This window comes from Brachyhypopomus gauderio, chromosome 10 (genome assembly GCF_052324685.1).
Source record: "Brachyhypopomus gauderio isolate BG-103 chromosome 10, BGAUD_0.2, whole genome shotgun sequence".
In the NCBI taxonomy this organism is placed as follows: domain Eukaryota; kingdom Metazoa; phylum Chordata; class Actinopteri; order Gymnotiformes; family Hypopomidae; genus Brachyhypopomus; species Brachyhypopomus gauderio.
The window spans coordinates 19321886-19349790 of NC_135220.1; the positions used below are offsets into that span (position 1 = coordinate 19321886).

General features: G+C 45.4%; 1 protein-coding gene across 1 annotated transcript in view; it reads left to right on the forward strand.

The window, feature by feature from the left end:
* The window catches only part of rtn4rl1a (reticulon 4 receptor-like 1a), a 101972-nt gene that overhangs the window by 72555 nt on the left and 1512 nt on the right, over positions 1-27905 (forward strand). Inside the window, exons 2-3 of the mRNA XM_077020322.1 lie at positions 25643-26094; positions 26801-27905. The exon at positions 26801-27905 is cut by the window's right edge and continues 1512 nt beyond it. Of these exons, the coding sequence (XP_076876437.1) occupies positions 25643-26094; positions 26801-27691 (1343 nt within the window). The 3' untranslated portion in view covers positions 27692-27905. The remainder of the gene's footprint in view (positions 1-25642; positions 26095-26800) is intronic.

Below are 27905 nucleotides of genomic sequence, written 5' to 3' on the forward strand. Positions count from 1 at the left end.
GTAGGAGATGGGTTCTTCTCAGACTACAGCAGAATGAGATGGGTTTTCCTCAAGATGGGTTCTGAGATGGGTTCTTCTCAAACTACAGCAGTACAAGATGGTTTCTTCTCAGACTACAGCAGTATGAGATGGGTTCTCCTCAGACTACTCTGGTGAAATGGAGTCATCTTACTAGCTCATTTCAAAAGTTACTACTAGAACAACCAGGAACTCGAGAATTTAGCACTTTTTGAGATCCTAACACTGACTTTCACTTTGACTCAGTGTTGCTATTTGCATATAAGTCCATAAATAGATTAGCACCAAAATGTCTGATATGCTTAAAGAGTACAGATCCAGATAAGGTCAGTCAGACTACTAGTGCCAACAAAGAGACGCGCATGTGACCATTTCAGGTTATTTCATGTTTTACTCTTCTTCTCATCTTCTTTTAATTAATGTTCTTTATTTCATCTCAGGTATTTTATGTGTGTTATATTTATATTTGCCTTCTATGCCCTTTTTGCTTTTACCCTTGACTTTGTAAAGCATTTAGAAATACCTGCATGAAAAGGGCTACAAATAAATGTGCCTTGTAGAGAGAGAAGGAGAGAGAGAGAAAGGGGAGAGAGAGAGAAAGAGAGAGAGGAATGGAGATTGAACTTTGAACACTCAGCTATGTCAGTTTTCTTTCCCTCCAAGATACAGAGAGATGTCATGCATGGAAACAGAGTTGATAACTAAAGAAAAAATGAGGAAGCTTTTGCAGGGAAGATCAGGGTCATTGGAGTGAAATAACATAAGGTCACTGGAGTGATATCACTGAAGGTCACTGGAGTGATATTAATGAAGGTCACTGGAGTAATATTAATGAAGGTCACTGGAGTGATATTAATGAAGGTCACTGGAGTGATATCACTGAAGTTCACTGGAGTGATATAAATGAAGGTCACTGGAGTGATATTAATGAAGGTCACTGGAGTGATATCACTGAAGTTCACTGGAGTGATATAAATGAAGGTCACTGGAGTGATATAACAGAAGGTCACTAGAGTGATATTAATGAAGGTCACAGGAGTGATATCACTGAAGTTCACTGGAGTGATATAACAGAAGGTCACTAGAGTGATATTACTGCAGGTCACTGGGGTGATATAACAGAAGGTCACCGGATGTTATAACAGGTCACTGGAGTGATATAACAGAAAGTCACTGGAGTGATATTACTGAAGGTCACTGGAGTGAAATAACAGAAGGTCACTGGAGTGATATCACTGTGTTGTTACAGATATTGTGTTTTTTCCCTGCCTGCATGGTGTCACTCTACATCATGGGAGATTACTGTCAGGACTGCAGCTTCAACCCACTGTCACCAGTCTACCTCGCCACTCCCTCTCTCCGCAATCTTCACCACGTTCAATTAAACATTCTCTGTAACTCACACTCTTACACACGGACACACACACACACACACACACACACACACACACACACACACACACACATGCACACATGCACACACACACAGAGCTGTCAGTCCTTGTGACATTAGACTCCTATCACCAAAATGTCTCCCAAAAATTGACATGTTCACAACACAAGCAGTACAGCTGTGAAACCCCACCATCATCCTTTAATCCACCTCTTTCTTCATCCCTGTCCTCGGTTCTCTGTCCTCTCTCCCTGTTGGTGCTCTGTGAAGGCAGAGAGAGAATGAGATGGAGAGAGCAGATTGTCGCTACAGTGTGTTATGAGTGTCAGTTACAGTGTGTGAACTGATAGATGACAGATTAAGGTCAGCCTATTTTCAGCAGTTAGTTATTTCACTGGAAGTAAATGCAGAGAGAGGTTGATTATGGCTCAGATTTGGAGAAACAACAAGGTTTAAAAAATAGTTCAGACAAAATGTGTAAGGGTTAGAGTTAAATTCCACAATATGCACTATACTCATATCTGTTTATGAAACTGGATGTGTATAGAGAATCCATGTCTACACAAAACTATGACTCAGTTGGACTTGAACCATTTCCAGTGCTGTTTTTACATGCTGTACACCATCATTAACTTCTTAACAATTCAGCATTGCTTATCCCCAAAGAAAGAACTAATCATTTAAAGCTCTCTGATGCTTTGTAGTCCCACAGGCTCTACAGGCGTCATCAGCCTTTAAATACACATAGTTTAGTTTTTCTGCTGTCACAAAAATGATTATTAAAGATTAATCCACTGCTTCTTTAAATGGTTATTTCAGATAATTAAAGCTTGTGTCACATATTAAGCTTATTCAAAACTGAAACAAAAGCAGATTTTAAAGGGCTAAGTAATGCATATTGAACTATACAATAAATCAGAAGCCTAAGACAAAGGTGCAACACAATTTTACTTTCAAAAACTGAAATACTCAAAACAAAAGTTGATAAAAGACCAATCTAAATCATGATTTCAGAGTCACTAACATTAATGACTTGAAGGTTTTATAGTACTTTTTATAGTCTTTCTTAGCTTGTCTTGACATAGTCCTAAAAATTGTAAAAGATAACAAATGACCTGATGTTGGATTCCTGTTAATTGCTGTAACATTAACACTAAAGGCTGGTGTTGTATGTGTTATACTGTGACGACGGGTGCGGCGTCAAGGACGAGACACAAATCCTTGCTTCAGCAGACGTCACTTTAATGTGAATACGAATGTTGCGCAATAGCGCACGAGGAACAGATACACTTGACACAAAACGTGTAGACTTAGTCAACGACGAGCACAGGACACTGCACGAGCGCACATTAAATAGATAAACCACATTAGCCCCACGTGATTACGAGACAAGTCACAGGTGAGACTTATTAATCACACGACATAACCCCAACCACGAATATACACTGACGCAGACAAAGCACGTGGACTACGTATACACACGCCCAAAAGGGAGGGGCCGGGGTCCTCAACGTGACAGACGCCCCCTCCAATGGCACTACCCGTCCCGGGGTGCCAACAGGACCGAGTGCTTTGAACCCACGACGATGGGCGGATCCGACGCGCTCAGTCCTGCGTCTGGGAGGTGACTGCCCTTGGCGAAGCGTCCGTCCCGAATCGCCTAGCACACCCCCCCTGGGAAGACCGGGGAAGAAACGTTAGACACATTAAACGGAACGGACACGAACACACACACGGGCACATTCACACATAGAGGAACGAGAGGGAAAAAGGGGTTTGGTAAACATACGGGCAGACTTACGATTACAGGAACACACACACACGACATAGGCGCCAGGCTGCGTGCCAGGAGAAGGGCGAGTAGGGGAGAGAGACCGGGAGCTACTGGTGCTGCAGGCGCTGCGGTGGGCGGTGCTCCTCCTGCCCCTGCTGCATACCCTCCACCGGGCGCAGTGCGGCTGGCGGACGTGCCCGGTGCAGCGCGGCTGGTGGACGTGCCCGGTGCAGCGCGGTTGGCGGACGTGCCCGGTGCAGCGCGGCTGGCGGACGTGCCCAGTGCAGCGCGGCTGGCGTACTCTCCCCCCCGCTGGTCGTATGGCACGTCCACCTCGCTCCACGACCCTCCTCTGGAGTTGACAGTGGGCGCTTCCACTTCCATGTCCGTCGCCTCACTGTCCTGGTTCCAGCTCATGGGCTGCTCCGGGCTGCCACCCCGGGAGCAGTCCATGCTCTCTCCACTAGAGCGAGTAGAGGACGGGGTCCACCTCCCTTTAACCTTCTCGGCCGACGGTTCTGAGGGGGGAGGGCTCTCCTCTTCCTCCTCGGTGTACGAGCCCTCGGACGGAGGGTAATCTCCGTACTCCTCCTCCCTATCGTCGTCATCGGGGTGATCTTCCCCGCCTTTCCCTACGGTGGTAGAGGGACCTACGGGCGGAGGGAGGTAATCTTCTTCCTCCGACTCCGACTCCTCCTCCCCGTAGTCGACGGTGGAGGCGTCGCCTATAGATGGAGGGTAGTTCTCCTCCCCCTCTCCACCGTAATCGATGGTAGAGGCGTCGCCTATAGATGGAGGGTAGTCCTCCTCCCCTTCTCCACCGTAGTCTATGGTGGAGGCGTCGCCTATAGACGGGGAGTAGTCCTCTACCTCGTCCTCCTGCTCCTCCTCCTCAGAGTCCTCCTCTCCGAACTCCTCCTCCGGAGTTGACGCGGTAGTGCCGATCGCCCACCCTCGGAGGCGAGAGGGCGCGGGAAGGAGACGAGTGGAGATGTCTCCAAATCCTCACCGCGCCCTCGCGGAACATCTCCGCCCTCTCCGGGTCCTTGCACTCACGCGCCGCAGACAGCTGGGAAGCGCACACAGGGTCCCTCTTCAGCTGTTCCTGCGTGGGCGTCGCCTCCTGAAGCGGGGAGGAGCCCTCCTCTCGACCGGGAGGGTCCTCCTCCAGCTCGAGGACGCCCACCCGCAGGGGCGATAGCTCCCGAGAAGGAGAGGGGTGTCGCTCCTCCCATACCCGAGCAGCTGTCCTGTGGTATTCCTCTGCCAGCTCGGGTATGGAGGTCTCCCGAGCCGCGCACAGCAGGTAGGCACACTCGGGGTCCTGCATCAGCTGTGCCAGAGTCGGCGGGGCTTTGTGGCGTGGAGGAGAGGAAGAAGAGCGGTGATGCCGCTTGCAGGGTTTCTTCCCCTTCTTCAGCTTCGGCTTGTAGCCTGGCATTCCTTTTGTGTCTCGGAAGGCTCGTCGTTCTGTGACGATGGGTGCGGCGTCAAGGACGAGACACAAATCCTTGTTTCAGCAGATGTCACTTTAATGTGAATACGAATGTTGCGCAATAGCGCATGAGGAACAGATACACTTGACACAAAACGTGTAGACTTAGTCAACGACGAGCACAGGACACTGCGCGAGCGCACATTAAATAGACAAACCACATTAGCCCCACGTGATTACGAGACAAGTCACAGGTGAGACTTATTAATCACACGACATAACCCCAACCACGAATATACACTGATGCAGACAAAGCACGTGGACTACGTATACACACACCCAAAAGGGAGGGGCCGGGGTCCTCAACGTGACATATACGTGTTTCAATCGGCTGATAAAATGGATTTGGTCCGATTAAAATACACTTGCGCATACACATCTGTGGTCTATTGACTATAATTTAGCTCTTAAGTAATGTTGTAGTAAGATGACATTGTGGCATAAGGTTCTTAGTACTAGTCATTTCACTAGTATTGGTATTCACTAGTATTCACTAGTATTAGTGAAATTAAAGGTCATGACCTTGCATGTGCTGATCTGAGCTGTCTGTCATTTCCATCATGTTCTCTCATTACAGTCCTTTGTCGCAATCTTTACATTTCACTGCCTAAACGAGGCGATTAACTGCGGCAGAGCGTCAGACGCCATAGAGGCTCTGCATTAATTCACTCATGTCATTTCAGACGCGCTCTGCACTACATCTGGTAGACGAGGAAGCTTTATAAGGGCTGTCGGAAGGGTTGGTGGTGATTTTAATTAGTGATGGGTTCCTGGGAAAAGGCATGAGTCATTCACAGTGCTGTAGGGGTCGGCAGTGCTGTTTGTCAGCAGTTAACCTGAATGGGATTAAAAACAGCTTCTAAAGATTCTGTGTATAACAGCAAAGAGTCTGTGCATAGCAGTCCTCCGTGCAGAACTATAACCCCATACAGACAGCCAGTGCACTCACACATTCATCGTCGCAGGCACCGCTGAATTAATGGCAACCCAGCCATCGCTCATCTGAGCTTTCACTCCGTTTCTGTTCCCTTATTGGACTCTTTCTCTCCCAATACCCCCAGTCTCTCCTCCTGTTGGTCTCCTCCTCCCAATACCCCCAGTCTCTCCTCCTGTTGGTCTCCTCCTCCCAATACCCCCAGTCTCTCCTCCTGTTGGTCTCCTCCTCCAAATACCCCCAGTCTCTCCTCCTGTTGGTCTCCTCCTCCCAATACCCCCAGTCTCTCCTCCTATTGGTCTCCTCCTCCAAATACCCCCAGTCTCTCCTCCTGTTGGTCTCCTCCTCCAAATACCCCCAGTCTCTCCTCCTGTTGGTCTCCTCCTCCAAATACCCCCAGTCTCTCCTCCTGTTGGTCTCCTCCTCCAAATACCCCCAGTCTCTCCTCCTGTTGGTCTCCTCCTGAGTCCAGCCAGCAACGCACTGGCCGGGCTGATGAAGGAGCCTCCAGTTGTCTCGTCTGTCATTTCACTTTCAGTGTGTGCGCTGTTTGTCTGACGAAATTTGTAAACGATTCACACACACACACACACACACACACACACACACACACACACACACACACACACACACACACACATGCGCACGCACACACACATACCCACACGGGACATGTCGTATCAGATACTCAGAAATCCTCTAATAAAAGAAAAAAATCAAGTCAAAACTTTAGTTTTGTGGAAAAACATGAACTGAAACAACAAGAAGAAAGAGCAAAAGAAAGAAAAAAAGATGTGATGCCAGTACAGAGGAGTTTTCTCTTTTTCTTGAAGCAAATTTTTTTTTTGTATTACAGAGATGTTCTTTTTAGAGTTAATGGCAATTTAAATGAGATTTTTCTTAAATAGTCTATGCTAAAATAGCACAAACTAATGAATTCTTAATATCACCAATCATAACATTCATTCACAGTGGTGTTTTATATAGCTAGACAGAGAAAAGGGATACAAACGGGAGACCCAAAAAGTGCATTTATTTGTGTGTGTGTGTGTGTGTGTGTGTGTGTGTGTGTGTGTGTGTGTGTGTGTGTGTGTGTGTGTGTGTGTGTGTGTGTGTGTGTGTGTGTGTGTGTGAGTATTTGTGGGTCATGGAGGAGGTAATTTTTACAGAAAATTATCAGTAACACCAGAATGAGCTTTAGTGACATCCAAAAGAGTGTTAAGAGCTGGATGAGCTTTAACTCTATTGAGTTAGAATCCAGTTTTCACAGCCAATAAGAAACGTTAACAGTGTCACAGCTGACCCAGTACTAATTCACCAAAACCATGCTACATCTCCATTTACACTTAATAGGCTTAAACATAGTTCACTTAGGTTTGCCATGTGCTACCCGGTCTGATTCTAACCAAAATGAGAGCAACAGTAGCACTTAACATTGTGCATTCGTTGAGCCTACTGATGTGGAACAAAGCCTGGTATTATTAGGAAGACCATGCTATTTCCGCTCTGACTTTTGCCTTCAGATAAGGAACGATCCAAGCATGAATAACTTCTGTGCTAAAGGTTGCTTGTTTTGAAGTATCTGAGAGTGGACCATTAAAGGTGGTTGGGCGAGGAGGCTGATTCACCCACCGCCATGTTTCACTTCAACACTTCAAAATGCATTCGACTACAAATGAGTGAGTGTGTTTTGCTAAAAGTAATTAAGTTGCACGCACACACACACACACACACACACACACACACACACACACACACGCTTTGACACGAAGACTGCACGTTGACTAAATTAACAAGTGAAGCTGACGGGTACCACTACTGTCTACAACACGACAGGACAGTACTGGAACCCAAACCCTAACCCTAAGTCTAGTACTTGAATCCTAAATCTATCCCTAGCACTGGAACAAACGCCAGCCAAGTTCACGACAGTAACCTGCCTATAAACAACATGGCAGCTATTATCTGAAATACTAGCCACCAAGATAAGTTAAATGAGCATATATAGATTCATGTGTACATTACTGAAGAGGATTAGAAACAACACCAGAGGTAAAAAGCACCAGGTAAAACACCTTGATTCCAAGACTTGGCAGACTGGTCAGTGTTGCCTGGTTTGACTGTAAGAAATATTACACGCATGAATGCTACATACTTGATTGCCCTTTCCTAGTTAACAATGAACTGTTAATATTTCTTTAAAAAATTAAGTGGAACTCTGGAAGACAAAACTAGAAGCCAACATGAAGATAATTACCCTGGTAATAAAGTATGGTATGTACCAAGGTTATCCACTATTCTGCATAGTCCTGAATCCTCTCAGCCAGATCATCAATACGAGTACCACCAGACACCTCCTTTAAAATGGATGACATCAATCTGTACACCAAGATGTAAGGGGACATTGACTCACTGATCCACCTGACCAAGATTTACAGCAAGGAAAAAGGACTGACATTTGGGCTGGTGAAGTATGGCAGACTAGTGGTAAAACAAGGAAAAATTATCAGGACAAAGGGGAATTGAACAGGCTGTATAACAGACCTAGAATACAGCTATAAATACTTAGGGGTTCTCCAGGGCAGAAATGAAAAGGACAACAACATCCCAGTATCTCCATAGTATACAGAAGGTCCTCAAGAGTCAGTTGAATATCGTCAATTGGAACAGGACAGTAAGGTAAACTCCAGGAGGGTAGGAAGACCTAGATGGATCCATGTGGAGATAAGGTGGAGCAAGGAAGGGGAGTAAAGTTCCCCAATCAACCAAGAGGTGAAATCAGTACTGGGAATAGGACTGAACGGCATCTAGAGTGAAGTGCTTTGCCCAGTACACTCCTGTGAATGCAAAAGAAACTCACAGAGAAAAAGGGAAATCACAGAGATAGAAGGGGAGTTATTGGTACCAATTGGAGCAACAATTGAATGGTGAAGGCCAGAGAACCAGGGTCCACCCTACTCAAGGCCCTCTACCCCAATCACCACGCTACAATGAAGGCATGTGAGATGAACAGACAAATCAACTGGTAGAGCAGTGAACTCTCCAAATAACGACTAGAGATGCACACAGAGGAAATACTGTCCCTCTGAGAAGAATCTGGAAGTCAACAGAAGACCAGTGTCCAAGACAATACCAGTTACGAGCAAGGCTTCCCAATGTGTGGACAAAGATGTTATACAGGGCGGGTCCACCTGAGGGAGAAAGGTAGGGACAATGAAATACTGTGACACACCCTCAGGCGCCCAGTACAATCACAGAAGGCCCAAGTGTGAGGAAAAAGATATGATCCATGTTGCTAAGGTCCATATTGTCCATGTTGTCCAACCTCATCCATCTATGGATGGATATATACTGTATGTCTGTGGATTAACTGCATCATACTGTGGTTAACGGTGCAGATGTGGTAATTGTACATTGGTTGCCCATTTAATTGACCATATGTTGGTGGTCCAGACATTTAACTGAAATTTCCAGTATTCATTTCATCTTGAAAACCCAGCTGGTGGTACATCAGTTAAATGTGGAGTACCTAAACCGTGAAATAAGACCATTTGCCCAGTGGGGAGACATACAGAGGGGATAGACTTGAAGAGAAGAATGAGACAATGCGAAGCAAAGGGCCTTTGTGTGTGTGTGTGTGTGTGTGTGTGTGTGTGTGTGTGTGTGTGTGTGTGTGTGTGTGTGTGTGTGTGTGTGTGTGTGTGTGTGTGTGTGTGTGAGGGACAGAGAGAATAAGTGTATGTGTGTAATGGAAAACTAATCGCACCTGTAGTCAGGAGGGAAGAGGGGGCAGAATAGCAGTGAGCCAGAGAGACGCCAATCACTGGGATTTCACAGCTGGCTGGTCATGATCCCACAAACCCACATAGTGGTCCACGCTCCTGGATTTGGGAAATAGGAAAATGTGTGAATGTATGTACGTGTGTAGGTGTGTGTTTGTGTGCGTGCATGTGTGTGTGTGTGTGTGTGTGTGTGTGTGTGTGTGTGTGTGTGTGTGAGAGAGAGAGAGAGAGAGAGAGAGACTGCCTTTTGTATGTTTCCCTAGTGCTTTTATTTTCTCTGTTGAAGCATCTGTGTGGGTGACAATGTCTATTATTTGAACTGAATTATGATAATAGAGAGGATTGTATTCAAGTCAAGTTCATTTTAAATTCATTTTAAAAAACACACAGCACAAACAACAGACTTATTCCAGAAGAGATTAGATAAGCACATGTTTTGTTCACTGGGATTTTCGCATTCATTTTATATGAGCACTTACTTGGTGATTTCATGAACACGCTGTCCAGCAGCAGACTTGCCGCCACGAGACTCCCCCCATCCAACCTGCCCCTCCCCCTGGTCCCTCCCCCCGGTCCCTCTGCCCCCTCTCCTCCGTGCATCTATGCATCTTCTGCCTGTGTCAGACTCGACTTAGGTTTTAGGCACACTGTCTGTAGGGACTGGGGAGGAGTGCGGGATGTGGATAACGGCAGTGTTTGCCCATTTTAGTCCACAGCTGTACTCTGTAGGAATACTCCTGGGAGGGAGAGAAAGATGTACAAATGTTTCTGTCAAGGAAGAAAAGACCTGGGGAGAACGAGGAGGTGGGCCAGGTACCTCTCTCTCTCTCTCTCTCTCTCTCTCTCTTTCTCTCCCTCTCTTCCTCTCTCCCTCTCTCGCTCCCTCCTCACTCCCTCTCTTTCTCTCTGCTTTCTCTTAGTCACAAACAGGAACAGCTCGACACCAATAAGCTTGAATTAAAAACCTAAAAATGCTCCAGTACAATATATGCGCTGATGTCACAAATAAACACATACACACACCCTCACATACACACCCCCAAACATACACACACCCACACATACCCACACCCTCACATACACACACCCTCACATAGACACACCCTTACCTACACACACCCTCACATACACACATACACATACACACACCCTTACATAAACACCCGCACATACACTCACTCACACATACACACACCCTCACATACACACACTCACACATACACACACCCTCACAAACAGACTTACACATACACACACCCCTACATAAACACCCTCACACATACACACACCCTCACATACACACACCCTCATATCCACTTGAGCTTACTGAGACGCACAGCTGACGCGTGGATGCACATGTCATTGACGTGCGAGATGGTGGTCACAGCTCAATAGCCTACAGCAGCCTAACAAGCAAACATCACAACACTCTCTCCATTAGTCTCCACATCCAGCATGAATGGCCTCTTCAGCTCTGTGGTGTCACCGCAGAGCTTCTGTTCTCCGTACAAAGCCAGGATGGAGTCGCAGAAATCATACTTTTTCATCTTCTCTCTCGTCATTCTCACGGGACCTGGGCTAGACAGAACTGCGCACCCATGAGGATGAAGACCTGGAAACAGAAGGAATGAACCTGCCCGTGAACTTTCACAAGCACCACTTCACATCCTCCAGACGCCCCAGTGCTCTTCAATCACGGGCCTCTCGTGACGGAGAAACGGCTCTGATTCAAAAACATTTTTCACTGATGCAAACTGGTGAACAGAGTGCCCATAACCACGCTTTCATTTTATGTTTCTTTACCGGTAGAGCACAAGGTTATAGACGTTCAACTCTGGGAATATTTACAGCATATACAGAAAGAAAGGGAAGACTACTTGTGTGAAATTAAAAACCTGGAGCTCAACACTGCTAGCATAGTACTGTACCTGTCTCCATGACGACACAGTCAGTGTGTTAGAGCCTTTTAAATTATTATTAGCTAGAATTTCTCACACCCTCAACAAATATCGCAGCTATCACAAAGAAATAGCACTGTCATTATTTTCTGCACCTAAAAATGCCACATCTCAGAGAATGTCCTGAGTTCTGAATACCCAAACTTACTGCTGAACATCATGTATAATCTTGGTTTCAGGACCTATTGTGATATGGGGACCCAGCTCGTAGACCACAGCATCTACTGCAATAACGTCAATGTTTTATTTTTATTTTTGCACTATACTGTATTCTATTTTTATGAAAAGTACATTTCATAAATAACCCATCTCACTGTATGTACCAAACTTATATGCTATGTAATTGTGAATTATCCCCCCCAGAATACACAGTATGCCCAAACTAATGTTATTTCCATGTGTGTATTTGGTACACTTTCTTCATGGGCAGCATCATATCACACGGCAGGAAAACATATTAGGAAATACAACCGATCCTGATTCTTGAAAGAAAGAGACAGAGGCAGACAACGCTCATCGCAGGTAATGTGGTGAACTAAAGAAGGTATAAGTGTAGATTGTACACTCACCATGTACGGTGCGGTCTGAGGTTGAGCTCTTCTCACCATGTACGGTACGGTCTGAGCTTGGGCTCTTCTCACCATGTACAGTGTGGTCTGAGGTTGAGCTCTTCTCACCATGTATAGTGCGGTCTGAGGTTGGGCTCTTCTCACCATGTACGGTACGGTCTGAGCTTGGGCTCTTCTCACTATGTACAGTGCGGTCTGAGGTTGGGCTCTTCTCACCATGTACGGTACGGTCTGAGCTTGGTCTCTTCTCACCATGTATAGTGTGGTCTGAGGTTGGGCTCTTCTCACCATGTACAGTGTGGTCTGAGGTTGGGCTCTTCTCACCATGTACAGTGTGGTCTGAGGTTGGGCTCTTCTCACCATGTACAGTGTGGTCTGAGGTTGAGCTCTTCTCACCATGTACGGTACGGTCTGAGGTTGGGCTCTTCTCACCATGTACGGTGTGGTCTGAGGTTGGGCTCTTCTCACCATGTATGGTGCGGTCTGAGGTTGGGCTCTTCTCACCATGTACAGTGTGGTCTGAGGTTGGGCTCTTCTCACCATGTACAGTGTGGTCTGAGGTTGGGCTCTTCTCACCATGTATGGTGCGGTCTGAGGTTGAGTTCTTCTCACCATGTACAGTGTGGTCTGAGGTTGAGTTCTTCTCACCATGTATGGTGCGGTCTGAGGTTGGGCTCTTCTCTGGGTTTCAAAGCCGAGATTTTTTTCTCGTTCAAGCTCTGGCTCTTGTCTTGACCAGCGACCTTCTAAACTTGGACCTTATCCTACATGCAACCCATGCTGCCTAAAACATTTGAGAAGAAACAGCATCGATTATCACGGTGACCCAGCAAATAAAGCTCAGTGATGCCCTGACTCTCCCAATAACCCTCCCCTATCTCCTTCTAATCCTCCCCCTCTCCCTATAACCCTCCCCCCTCTCCCTATAACCCTCCCTCCTTCTAACCCTCCCCTATCTCCTTCTAATCCTCCCCCATCTCCCTATAACCCCTCCCTCTCCCAATAACCCTCCCCCCTCTCCCTATAACCCTCCCCTCTCTCCCTATAACCCCTCCCTCTCCCTATAACCCTCCCCTCTCCCTATAACCCTCCCCTCTCTCCCTATAACTCTCCCCTCTCTCCCTATAACCCTCCCCTCTCCCTATAACCCCTCCCCTCTCTCCCTATAACCCCTCCCCCCTCCCTATAACCCTCCCCTCTCTCCCTATAACCCCTCCCTCTCTCTATAACCCCTCCCCTCTCTCCCTATAACCCCTCCCTCTCCCTATAACCCTCCCCTCTCCCTATAACCCTCCCCTCTCTCCCTCTAACCCTCCCCTCTCTTCCTATACCCCCCTCCCTATAACCCTCCCCACCTCCCTATAACCCTCCCCCCTCTCCCTATTACCCTCCCCACCTCCCTATAACCACCCCCCTCCCCTCCCTATAACCCTCCTCCCTGGCTCTTCCCTTCTCCACACTCCTCTCACCACACCCTGATATCTGCTCGGTCTTGATTCAGTGTGGTGACATTTACCTTCTCCCTCTCTCCTCATTACTCACCCTGATGTGACCGTCTGTGTGTGTGCGGCTCCAGCTTTACTCAAGTAAATGAGAGACGATTTTTCTTCTCTCATTGTGCCAGTATAATCATCTTTTCTCTTTCTAAATGACATTTTCCCAACCCTGTGTGAGACCACATCCAATACGCATCATCCGTCTCCTCCCTACTGCATTTCGTTTTTAGTCTATTTATACATGATATATTCTTATAGCTGAAAGCTTTTGTATGTGACAGAGTCCAACATAGATTTACAACTGACTTAAAACTAAACTAAAAGGGTGAACTGAAATTACAAAATAGTAAAAGTGTACAAAGTCAGTAATTTCAGTCTGTGATGTCAGTGATGTCAGTGCTTGGGCTTCAGTGCTGGCCCTCCTGTTGGATGATTGTTGGTTCAACCCCTGGTAATGCTAACCAAGCCATGGACCCAGGAGTATAGCTCCTTGCTTTCTGGGTAGATTGTGTGTTTGGGAAAGGGGAGAATTACTTAGGTGGCACTAGAAAAAAGATAACATGCAGTGCTTGATCATTTGGAGACCACTGTGCATGGATGCTAACTGATCCAAACTTGGTAGGCTACTGGATAATAAAAATGTATGTATGTAAGATGCTGTGTTGTTAGCGCAGGAGCTAACCTGTGTAGCACCCTCAGGCGTTTTCACACCAAAATCCCACTAAGTAAAAGCACCACCCACTCAGCCCCACAACACACAGTCCCTTCAGGACAAAGGGGCACTAAGAACCCACTTTATGCTTTTTTCTGTACTTCATAACAGACCATTTTAAGCCTTTTTTAAGCCTCTCAATCACCCACTCTCTTTCTCTCTCTCTCTTTCTCTCTCTCTCTCTATTCTGTTCTTTTTTTCATGCCAGAGAAATTAAAGTGGCACACAGTGAGCTATGGAGCCAGGCTTGCAGGGGTATTGTTTCTCCCTACCCATGAGTTGGGAAGTTCAAGACTTGGCCAGGGGGGTCTTTTCTATCAGTTTGACTTTTCACTTGCATTTCGTAGACTTCCTTTACTGTGCTGTAAAGGAAATGTAAATGTAATCTTTCCGTCATTCTCACACATGCACGCACACACACAAAAGCCAAAAAATACCCTAACAATCAAACACACAAACACAGACATACACAGACAAATGTCCATGACCGTGAATCGACTGTCCTTGAAATGTAGTCACGTTTCTAGCAAGTTTGAGTGAGCTATGGGCCAGGAACTACACTAATGCAGCCCACACCACCAAACTCCATCAATCCTCATCCCAGTCTGCTCATGACCACCAGCTCTGCTCTACACAAGCGCGATCAAACAGAACCACAGTCCACTCGGACTTCAGCTCCTTCCAAGCTGAAATGGGGCTGTGTTTACTGAGCTGAGCTCTTTAAAATAACATGCCAAGCTTTGATGTTGGTGTGTGGCATGGGGTGGGATCGTCCCGACACGCTAGGAATTCTGGGGAATGAGGGAACTATGGCAGCGGCCCAGTTCCCATTGGCTATAATCTGGGCTAAGCACAAACATGCAACACACTACACAAAGAGACGCTTGAGTTCAGTGTGTATGTGTGTGCTGTAACAATGCATACACGGTTTCTCTTCATGTTCCCCCAAGCACGACTGTGCATTTTAATTGAAAATTTTGGTATTTCTAAAGAACATATACATGATTTAAAAACTGACATAAATAGACTTGAAAAGACTTAGAATAAGTTATTTTCACGTGTACGTGTGCATGTGTACAAACAGTGTCTGAGTGATAGATGAAGGTTTTAGAAGGAGCTCTGTCCTGATTAGTGGTAAGACAGCAGAACGTAGCTAATGAAAAGACATTACAGGAGGATCAATGACTCTTTCACTCTTAGTGACGGGCAAGAAACACGGCTAATGAAAAGGGATTACTTGCATCAAACCAAGGCCTCTCTTTCTCTCTCCCTCCCTCACTCTCTCTCTCTCGCCCTTTCTCTGTCTTTTTACCACTGATATAACCAGTTCTCTGTTGTTTATCAAAGACCAAAAGAAAACTCATCAATCTATAAGTATGGTAATCTATAAGCAAGTCCTCTGACACATTATCAACTATAATCAGCACGTGAGCAATGCATGCTATTAATTAATATATTCATTCACTCAAAAACACACACACACACACACACACTCGGGGGATGAGCCCGCCTCTGGACTCCTCCTCCTCTTTACCGTCTCGACTGACAGTTCCGAAGGGGGAGGGCTCTCCTCCTCGGTAAAGGAGCCCTCAGACGGAGGGTAATCCCCGTTCTCCTCTTCTTCCCCACCGTCCTCCTCGGGGTAAGCAGAGCACTCCGACGGGGGGTACTCCTCCTCGCCATACTCCTGCCCCTCGCCTTCCTCCACGGTGGTAGAGGGACCTACGGGCGGAGGGAGGTAGTCCTCTTCCTCGGACTCCTCCTCCTCCTCTTCCCCGTAGTCCACCATGGAGGCGTCGTATAACGACGGAGGGTAAGCTTCCTCCTCGTCCTCTTGCTCCTCCTCCTCGCCTGAGGAATCCCCCTCCCCAAACTCGCTCTCGGGGGTCCTTTCCACCCCGCAGAGCGCGAAGGAGCCTACCCGCAGGGGTGAGGGCTCCCTGGATGTAGAGGGGTTGTACTTCCTCCAAAGCCGCACCGCCTCCTGGCGGAGCTTCTCCGCCACCTCGGGGTCGTGGTGCTCCCGCGCCTGACGCAGCAGGGACGCACAGATCGGGTCCTCCTCGAGCTGCGCCAGCGTGGTTCCCTGGTGCGGGGGTGTGTTCTCCTCCTCCCTAAGCTCGCCCTCTGGTGGCGTACCTGCCCCGTAGAGCTCAGGGGCGCTTACCCGTATGGGCGAGCATTCCCGGGAAGGCGAGGGATGTCTCTCCCGCCACAGCCGTACTGCTGTCTGGTGGTATTCTTCGGCCAGCTCGGGAATAGCGGTCTCCCGAGCCGCGCACAGCAGGTAGGCGCACTCCGGGTCCCGCTTCAGCGTAGCCCGGCATGGTCCTGGTGTCTCTGGTCGACTCGTCGTTCTGTGACGTTCGGGCGCAGCCAAGGACAAGACACAGAACCTTCGGGTTGCAGAGCAAACGACACTTTAATTTCAACAAGTATTGCGCAATAGCGCACGTAGAACATTGAACTTGACACGGAACGTGTAAACATTAGACAACGACGAGCACAGGACACTGCGCGAGCGCACATTAAATAGACAGACCACATTAGCCCCACGTGATTACGAGACGACTCACAGGTGAGACAGATTATCACGCGACATAGCCCTCACCACGGAGTTCCACAGACGCAGACAAAGCACGTGGACAACGTGTACACATGCCCAAAAGGGAGGGGCCGGGGTCCTCAACGTGACAATTGTAATACATCTAATTCTACAAGGAAAGTGTCACTAACTTCAGAAGTAATTTAAAGGCTAATATGAATAATGTGTCATCTCTAGGGATATGGGTAGAATCCGTTCATTCAGCTATTGAGTGGATGAAGCACAAACTTAAGCTTTTAAAATAACAGATGAAGGAAAAGAAGTGATCTGGTGTTGGCCAATGAGCTCCACTGACCTGAGGTCAGACGCTTCTTCCTCCAGGCCAACAGTTGAGCATAACATAAACGTTTTTCTGAGCTGTAGCTTTCTAAACAAAACAATCTGTAGGGTATTCTAAACTAAAGTTGTTCGTAGGTCGGAGCTTTGTGGCTGACGCGTGTTTCAGGATCCAAAAAAGCGATATATTCAACCAAAGTCACATTTGTATTTTTTATTGATGCAAAAAAATAAGTAATAAAAACGAATACAAACGAAACTTTGCCTTTTAAGCTTCCACAATGTTCCACAGCGTGAATACGTCCACGGTACGGTCCACGGTACGGTCAGAAAAACCGTGAGGCTCCAACCTTCCTTTTCCCTTGTCCCTCTAACCACAATGTCCACTGCCCTGGCCCACTTGTGTCATTAAAGATTAACTACGTCACTTCCTAAATTACTTTAAATTCACATTTAACATTTTCCATATATTTTAACCAAATAATTATGAAATATATTAAGCATAAATTTAAATTAGTATCAAATATATTTTCAATATGACATTATAATATGAAACATGAATATTAAATACACATAATATGGGGCAAACTCTGAACTAGGCATAAAATAGGCATCTGGCGCCTACACAATCTACCAGATGATATTCTTCCATCTCCCAGCCTCCTAATATCTCTACGGTCAGAGTTTCTGGTCTGGCTGTGTTAAACAAGGTAGATCAGGGGTGGCCATTACGTTGAAGGAAGTGTGGGTAGATCGTGAAGGAAGTGTGGGTAGATCGTGAAGGAAGTGTGGGTCGATCGTGAAGGAAGTGTGGGTCGATCGTGAAGGAAGTGTGGGTAGATCGCATGACATCGTTGATGCCCCCAGTCAAAGATCGACACAGGCCGCTAAAAAATAAATAGATAGATCTTTCTGACTTGATCATCTTATAAGTAGCTCGCAAGCTGAAAACTTGTGGGCACCCCTGAGGTAGATGTCTACAATGGTGTTCCTGCTGCTTTAAGAACACTATTAGTTCATGGGAACATATCTGCTTTATTATGTCTCATATTTCAAACACGTGCTCTGATCCTGCTTCAGAGGAGTGTTCACCCTGCTGAGCGAAGAGAACAACATTTCTCCACGTAGGAGAACCGCTCGACAATCGCTTTAGACACAGCAATACGTCGCCCCTCCAATGGCTCTGAATCGCACGGTCCCGAGCACGCAGTGTAGTTACACCATGTATGTTTATTTACCAGTGCCAATATTGCTGTGCGCTAATAACCCATGAGGTTCCTTTATTATGAGAAAACAACACTCTGGCATAAGATGAGCTTGCCCCTAATGAATAAAATGTAAATCAATGAGCTTTATGCGTCTGGCCATTGGCCCGACGGTATTGGCGGGAGATTCAGGCTGTGGTTACAGAGCAGTCTACCCCTCACCAAAGCCAATTTATGAATGAACCCTCACAATGTTCAATTATGAATGAACCCCACAGACTGTATATTCAGTCGACAATTAACGCTGTTTATTTGTGTCTGTGTATCGGCAGTTTCTCCAGTTACAGGGATTTTGCTCACCTGCAAGGGTGCCATCTCTAACGCCTTTTTCTAACATCTCTTTAGGCGTGTGTGTTTGTATGTATATATATATACATATACATGCCCATGCATTTACAAGGGTTTGTGTGTTTATTTACACAAATCCAGTGTGTTATATGACAGATGGCACATTTTCCTCAATTCTGCCTCTAGATCCCAACACTTTTTATACATTCTGTACAGATCTGTATGTACATACTGTATGTACATACTAACTCTCCCCCTTGTTTTCTCTCTGTCACTCTCTCACAGATAATCACACAATCGCTCTCTCCCTCCTTATGATACTTACACACACACTCTCTAAATCCTTCCCGTCATTTCTGCCGGGGTGTGATTGAGATCATGAATCTGTCTTGCATTTGAAATGCTGTATTTGTCAGAGAGCAAAGTGCCATCCATGTTTATACAATAAGCAGGGTGAGAGGGGTCATGGTTCAGAGGGGTCATGGGTGAGAGGTCATTGGTTAGAGATGTTGTAGGTGAGAGATGTTATGATGTTAGAATTTTGTTATACTGGAGTACATTCGATTGGTCACTTGTAATTGAGTGTCTAGGCTGAAGCTCAGTGACCAAAACTTTGTGGTTGAAGCTTCAAAACTCTGCTTTTAAATCCAGGTTAAAAACTCTTTGACTTCTTCAAATGAGTGTGATGGTTTTTCTGTGTTGTTTTAGACTTTTTGGACTGTCAACATGTATGTGATGGTTCGTGTGATTGTTTTAATACATTGGTATTGTCCTTGTCTTTTATGTATTACTATGTACAGTACACCTTGAGTTTAAATGTGATCTGTAAATAAAATACTCACTTATTTACTATCATGTGGCAATGTCCACTTATCCACTGAGATGATTTCCTGCAATAAACACAACAGAAAGCTCTTGCATACCACACAGACGGTTTTTCTATTGAGAGAATTTTCTAAGAGAATCGCATCACAAGCCTTCTGGTCACAGTCTTCCTCCGTGTTGGGGTTATACTATTTAATCAGTTTTTAAGGAAAGCTTGTGACTTGTACGCTGAAGATAAGAAAGCAGAGCAAAGCGCTAACACTCTCCATAAATATGTACAATGATAGAGAAGCGGGCTTCTTGCTGACAGGAGCAGGAAACTGTCCAGTACAAAGAGGGACGGGGGTGATCGGAGGTCAGAGGTCAGAGAGAAGGGATTGGTGAAAGCAGCAGACCAACCTAGAGACACTGGGATGCGGAGGGAATCAGCGCTCATTAGCGCAGATGTGCCTAAGTATATAGACAGACGAAGCCCGTTCAATGGCAGAGTGCTAATGCTGGTCCTACATTCACCCAGCTCAGAGCGAAACATGCTTCATGTGTGTAGGCATGTCCCTACCACCCGCCTTTCAATTAGTCGCCCAGCAACCAGATGTTAGCAACATCGCTCAGGGTCAGAGTGCGGAGTGAGGGAGAACCAGCAAGATGTAGAGAGAAGAGCAAAAATCAGAGTTCTGGTGATCTAAAAGAAAGACTAGCGTTTGTACTAGTGGTGTGACAGGACAGTGTTTATACTAGTGGTGTGACAGGACAGCGTTTGTACAACTGTTTACAGGCTCTGTTGTGTGCCTACGTGGCCTCCCTGATTGGGCGTGTCGAGAGCAGTGCTGTGGTGACATCTCAATCCACACGACATTTTTCACCCTCTCTCTCTGGAAGTCTCTTTATCATAGCATGTCTCTTCTTATTACAGTTCTGTACAACATTAATCCATTAGTCAAAGGCTCACTCTCCACCCCCAGCCCTGATCTAGATTCAGTATTCAGACCCACTAGCGTTACAACAGAAGCACCCCGTCCCCAGCGTTCTGCCGGAGAGAGGGAGAGAGAGAGAGAGAGAGAGAGAGAGAGAGAGAGACGCACCTTTTCAAAAAGAGATCCTTGAGAAAGTGAAAAAAGGGGGATTTAAAAAGGCCCTTTTCAGGAGAGAAAATGAGAACAAAACTATGACAAAAAGAATTCTCGGGGAGATAAAATAATTGAATGGAGTCATAGTCATTTTGGCATGTCCTTACTGATAAATAAAATATAAGTAAAATTAGTCCTTTTATCCAGAGACAGCTCATCAGACTCTAGCACTTGGCTGTACACACATGTACACACAAACACATGGTGTAAAATAGCAGCCCCATAACTAATTAGCAAGCCAGTATTTCCCCAATATAAATGTCCAGATAAGGTTTCAAAATAATTGAAATTGGACCATAATGAAAATGGGTAGAGGGGTGGGGAGGATGAACATAAAAGGAAGGGAAAATGGAATAATCTTAAAAAGAGTCAGAGAGAAGGATTAGTAATAATCAGCACAAATATATTTAACCCATGTAGCCATATTGGATTGCATAAATGTTATTATTGAGGCTCTTGACCATAAGCACTGCTGTTTTGCACTTTTTATTGACTTTGCAAAAGCATTTGATACTGTTGACCATTCTATTTTGATTGACCGACTCTTGGAAACTGGCTTCTCAGAACAGACTGTAGGTTGGTTTAAAAACTCAAAGAGTTAAAGTAGAGGATGATGCTTCTGAGGAGCTCCAGCTCTACAAGGGAGTTCCACAGGGTTCCATCCTTGGTCCTTTACTTTTCACCCTTTATATAAACAGTATTGGCCAAAATATTCAAAATGCTAAATTACATTTATATGCAAATGACACAGTTATTTACTGTTCTGCACCAAATTCTGCAGAGGCTTCGCAATATCTTCAGTCAGCTTTTGATCAAATACAAGAACAATTATCCCATCTGCGTCTTGTATTAAATGCTGAAAAAACTAAACTTATGTTTTTTTCTTTGTCAAAAGCACAAACAGCTAATGTGTCTATCTGTACTAAACTGGGTCAACAGATTGAACTAGTGTCTAGTTTTAAATATCTGGGGTTCTTAATTGATGATGTTATCTTTTAAACCTTATATTCAACATCTAATTAAAAAGCTTAGACTTTTGTTAGGTTTTTATTATAGAAATAAATCTTGTTTTTCTTTTATTGTAAAAAAGAAGTTAGTTGAAGCATTGTTCATGCCTGTATTAGATTATGGAGATATTTTGTATATGAATGCTCCTGTGCACTGTTTGAGCATACTGGACAGCTTTGCAATTTATAACAAACTGTCGACCTCTTACTCATCATTGTTTGGTATATACAAAAGTGAATTGGACTTCGTTGCAGGCACGACGTTTTGCACATTGGTATGTTTTTATTTACAAAGCACTAATTGGGAATTTGCCTAATTATTTATGTTGTCTTCTGAATAGAAGGCAAAGTCTGCTCAGTCTTCGTTCGAGTGAGTTTTTGCAACTTGCTGTTCCTAGAGCTCGAACAGAGCTAGGAAAGACTGCTTTTTGTTTTGCTGCTCCATACACATGGAACCGGTTACAGGCTGATATAAAAATCAAGGACCTTGTTTCTTTGAACAGATTTAAGACTCTGATAAAATCAGTCAGGTCCAGATCATCTGTGTGTGCGTGTTTTAATTAATTTTATGTGAGATTTTGAATGTATCTTGAATGTTGTAATTTGTGCTGCTGCTCGGTCTCTCTTGGCCAGGTCTCTCTTGTAAAAGAGATCTTGTATCTCAAGGAACTAACCTGGTTAAATAAAGGCAAATAAATAAATAAAAATATAGATTCTTAATTTTTGAAGAAGTGAGTGAGTACAAGATGAACTGATCTCCACTATGCATGAAGCTAAAGATGAAACAAGATCAGTGTGTTATTTATTTGTTTTATACAATTTTAAAGAAAGAAAAATGAATAGCATGCAAAAATTTGAAATCTCAAATAAATCAGACTTAGATCAGGCTTGTTGAGAGTCATGATTAGCAAAAGCCCGGTGGTAAGAATTTCAAAGCTCTGTCTATACACAGACTCAAGCGTTGTCCCAACATCCAGCAGCCATGGTCTCCTCTAAGCAGCAGCCCTGTGCACTGATAACTGGTCCACATGTACATGGTGCTGTGCTGTTAAGAGTATGTACAATGAGTGTAACTGTACATTTACAGGTCAACTTGTAACAAGTGCTGTTAGCAAACCTAAAACCAGCACTATAAAACCACCACTGTAAACTCACTTCATTCAAACAAACATGTATCCAAAACAAAGGAGATAACAGCACACTTAATCTTTGTAATCTTAAGATTAAAATTGAGTTTCTCAATATCTTCCTCATGAAAGTAGTCATGGAAAACGTCTTTCTGTGACCTAAAACCAAAAAGGTTTCTTGTCAATGAAAGGTAAAAACATAAAGAAAATAAATATCAGTATACATGTGAACAAGAACTTCAAATAAAAAATACTAATGCCCAAAGAGCAAAAGAGGTGTAGAAGAATATAGGCAAGCATATTCAGGTCATTTCCTCATTTTGTAATGTAATTAAGAAATAGCAGTTAACAGGAATGGTTGAGGTCAAGTTGAGGTCTGGATGACCAAGAAACCGTTACGGGAGAACTGCTCGTAGGATTGTTAGAAACACTAATCAAAGGCCATTTTAGAGAGGCTAATCCAAACCCATGCTTCAAAAGACCTTCAGGAAGATTTAGTAGACTTTGAAGCGGTTGTGCACTGTTCTGCTGTGCAGTGACACCTGCGCAAATATGACCTTCATGGAAAAGTCGTCAGGAGGAACCTTTCCTGCCTCCTAAACACAACATTCAGTGGCAGAAGTTTGAAAAGAACATCTAACAGAGCTGGAACACAAACTAAACATCATCAAGTTCTGTGGATGAACTTCAAAAGAGGTTTGCATGGAAGAACCTTGCAGAAGAATTAGAGTTTCGCAAGGAGGAATGGGCTAAATCCCCCAGCCAAGAACTGAGAGATACTTATCTGGCTCCAGAATGCATTATCAACCTGTGTTACTTGCCAAAGGAGGTGCTGCTAACTACCTAGCATGTAGTATTCACAAAGCTTTGCTTCAGGACATTTTCCTTCTTAATTTTTAAAAAGAAACTGTAAAAGATGAAAATGAACAGGTAATCCATTTCAAATATTAAAGGAATGTGTAATCTTTACAACATGCCTTTTGAAAAATCCAGTCAAGCTCATTTAGCTATTCAGAAATTATGACCTGGATGGCCAAAACTTTGCATGCCAGTGTGTGTGTGTGTGTGTGTGTGTGTGTGTGTGTGTGTGTGTGTGTGTGTGTGTGTGTGTGTGTGTGTGTGTGTGTGTGTGTGTGTGTGTGTGTGTGTGTGTGTGTGTGTGTGTGTCTGTGTGTATGTCCAAACATGAGTCCAGGTGAGAAATGTCTTGTGTACTTGATTACAGTTTTGAATCTCTCGATCTCTCTGTTTCTTTTTAAGAGCTCTGTGAATTTTCGGTACCTCGGCTCTCAAGTGCTTGGTTTACATGTGTTAAGTGTTAAGAATCAAGTTGTGATTTGAAACAGAAAGCTCTGGTGGAAAAGACCAGTGAAGCTGAAGATGTGAGGATGGAATTTTATGCACAAACGCACAGTGAGAACATCATGATGACTGAACGCTGTTTGACAGTCTCCACAACACTGCATGTGTAACCATGTAACCAAGCAATCCAAGACTTATACCACCTGTCCCACACACACACACACACACACACGCACACACACACACACACACACAGTACATGAAAACACCAGTCACCTCCCCCTTATCCAGATGTAACTCTGCAGAGCTGTAAATGAAGTAGTTGAAGAGCAAACAGTCGAATGTGAAAATCCAGCACCCACAGAGCTGCTGGTGCCACTGCCGCAGGGAGGAACTGTGTGTGTGTGTGTGTGTGTGTGTGTGTGTGTGTGTGTGTGTGTGTGTGTGTGTGTGTGTGTGTGTGTGTGTGTGTGTGTGTGTGTGTGTGTGTGTGTGCATGCAAGCTTGGCAGTGTCAGAGCACAGACGAGCACCACACTCAGGCATCACTCAGTTTTCCAACATCCACGACCCTCCCGCCCACCTCTCTCTCTCTCTCTCTCTCTCTCTCTCTCTCTCTCTCTCTCTCTCTCTCTCTCTCTCTCTTTCTCTCTCTCTCTCTCTCTCTCTCTCTCTCTCTAATCTCCCTAATTCTCTCCTTCTAATCTCTCTCTATAAATCTCTATATCTGTCATTTTTACATGATGCTTGGGAGCCTCTCTCTAAAATGATCGTTCTTACGTTGGACCAGTTATTTTGGCTCAGTTTTCCTTTCAATCCCCTCCGTCTCCTCAGAATTCCACTCGTGACGCACCTCTGAATCCTCCTTTCTCCTCCTTTCTCCTCCTTTCTCTCTGTCTTTCTTCTCTCCTTCTCTGTCCAGTGTTCCAGATTCTTCAGAGTATCCGAACTGATGCAATCCATACTCACCCATGCTTATTCACATTTATACAACAGTGTGCTTTATCCTTATTTCTCCATTCACATTGCCTGGCTCCACTACCAGTCTCTCTCTCACACACACACACGGATGCATGTGCCACATGCACACCTAAACACACACACACACACACACCTACACTCACACGCACACAAATACACACAAGGGCAATGGTACCAGCACACACACGCCCCCCTTTGCACAAGCACAGACATTCACATGGACATGCACATGCAAACTCACACAGAGGATCCTTTTTCAGGGACCAGGGCTCCAAAAACTCCAATTCACTCCATTAGCGTGTGCTGTAAGATGCTCTGCTACACTGCCAGACACTCAGATGTTTCAGCATACCTGGGGCTGCTTGCAATATCCAAACCTTTTAATCCCATTCCCATATCTGATCCACCCTCTCAATTTCTCATTTTCCTGCTTCTCACACTGTCATCCTTATCTCACCACTGCACATAATGGCTTCATCTTTTTGGTTAAATACTTTATCTCCATTTTGTTCTAGTTGTGTTGAGTTTGTTGAGTGTGCACCTGCAGCTCAAGCTGTGTGGGGCAGAGAAATAGGCAAACTGGTTACCCATGAATTACAGATTTTACTCCATGCCCTGTCTCTTCCTGTGTGTGTGTGTGTGTGTGTGTGTGTGTGCGCGTGTGTGTGTGTGTGTGTGTGTGTGTGTGTGTGTGTGTGTGTGTGTGTAGGCTGTGGTCTGGAGTTCCTCTTGGTGCTGTGCGGCCTGGAGTTATCGCAGGCGTGTCCACGCCACTGCATCTGCTACAACTCCCCCAGTACTGTCAGCTGCCAGGCACACAACTTCCAGGTGGTCCCCGAGGGCATCCCGGCTCAGAGCGAGCGTGTCTTCCTGCAGAACAACAAGATCCAGCGTCTTCTCCAGGGCCACTTCAGCCCCACCACCGTCATGCTGTGGCTCTACTCCAACAACATCTCCTACATTCAGCCTTCCACCTTCACGGGCTTCACCCGCCTGGAGGAGCTCGACCTTGGCGACAACCGTCACCTACGCTCTCTGGCCCCTGAAACCTTCCAGGGCCTGGGGCGCCTCCACGCGCTCCACCTGTACCATTGTGGCCTCTTGAGCCTGCCTGCCGGCCTGTTTGATGGCCTGCACAATCTACAGTACCTTTACCTGCAGGTAGGGGGGCTTTAGGGCATCCAGACAGCATAGTCAGACTTTATTGGCAAGTTTGACTGCAGTATTTTCTCATAAGACTCACCTTGAGAATCTGTCAGGTTCTGTTCTACTGAATTAAGTTGAATGTGCTATAAAATGCTTAGCTTGGCACAGTTGTCTAGGCACAAAAACATTCCTGCAAATATTCCTAAGGTCTTGTGCAGACATTAAATTATCATCCTGGCAGTGGTCCCAGTCCCTGCTGTTGCTAAGTAGGCATCCACCTTGCCAACTAAAGCATGATAAAAGCTGTTCTGAAGGCTAAATATCTAAATATCTTGTACAGTTTAGTCATCACAAAATTATTCTTGCTTCAAGAAAGAAAAGATATAAATATGAAATCCCATGCTGAAAAAAAAATGTGTGTGTGTGTATATATATATATATACAAAAATAAAAATGCATTTTATGTATATATATATATATATATATATATATATATATATATATATATATATATATATATATATATATATATATATATATACTGTATATATATATATATATATAATGCATTTGTATTTTTGTCAAGATTTCTCAGGTCTAAATTATTACTGTATAAACATTGAAGTTAGACTGATGGCATCCCTTCAGTGCATGAGTGTGTGTAGCTTCATGTTTGATTGTTGATTTCATTTCCTCTAACTCATGAACCGTCCCGCTGCAGGACAATGAGCTTGAGTTCCTTGAGGACGACATGTTTGTGGACCTGCTCAACCTCAGCCACCTCTTCCTGCATGGCAACCGTTTGTGGAGTCTCCACCAGAACACATTCCGCGGACTGGGCGCCCTGGACCGCTTGCTCCTGCACCAGAACCGGCTCCAGTGGATCCACCACCTGTCCTTCCACGACCTGCGGCGTCTGACCACTCTGTTCCTCTTCAACAACTCGCTGCCCGAGCTGCCGGCCGAGAGCCTAGCCATGCTGGCCGCACTGGAGTACCTGCGCCTCAACGACAACCCGTGGGAGTGTGACTGCAAGGCCGTGCCGCTCTGGGATTGGCTGCGGCGCTTCCGTGGCTCCACCTCCTCTGTGGTGTGCGTGGTACCGCCCCTCCTGGCAGGGAAGGATCTAAAGCATGTGAAGAAAGAGGAACTTCCCACCTGCACGGGCTCAGAGTCACTACACCAGAGCAAGTCAAGTCAGGGAGACGTGGGAGTGTCACTGAAGAAGGACCACCATCACCGTTCACATCACCACCACCCTCACCTGCCACACAAAGACCAGCACTTCCCAACATCCTCCTCCTCTCTCCCAGCGCCCCCAAAGGGGGGACGAAACAGGACCTGCGCGAGATACCGCGGCCGCAAGGGCAAAGGTCAAAACGAGCTGTACGGCCTTAAGGACGCGGACAGTAAAGAGATGGGAGACAAATATGACCCTTCAAGCCCTGATGGCTCCCTGCAGAGGCGAAAGAACAAGTGTATCCCAAGGACCTCGGTGGGACCCCCTGTTGGGGTCCAGAGAGCCGCCAATAAAGCTCTGATGCTGCAGGCCTGTTTTCTCCTCACCTCTCTCAGCCTGCTGGTTCCTTTTGTGACCTTTATACAGCGCTGAGGCAGGACGGCCACATGTTCATGGTTACACTCGACTATTAACGCAGTCCTACATGTACTCTGGCTCCTACACTGGTATGAGTGGGTGTGCATGGGTGTGTGGGTGTATGTCTGTGTTCAAAACTATGGTGATAAAACTTGTATTTTATGTGGTAAGCCTCTGTTGTACAACAGAAGGCAGATATAACTAAATAACGAGCCTAAAATTTAATATA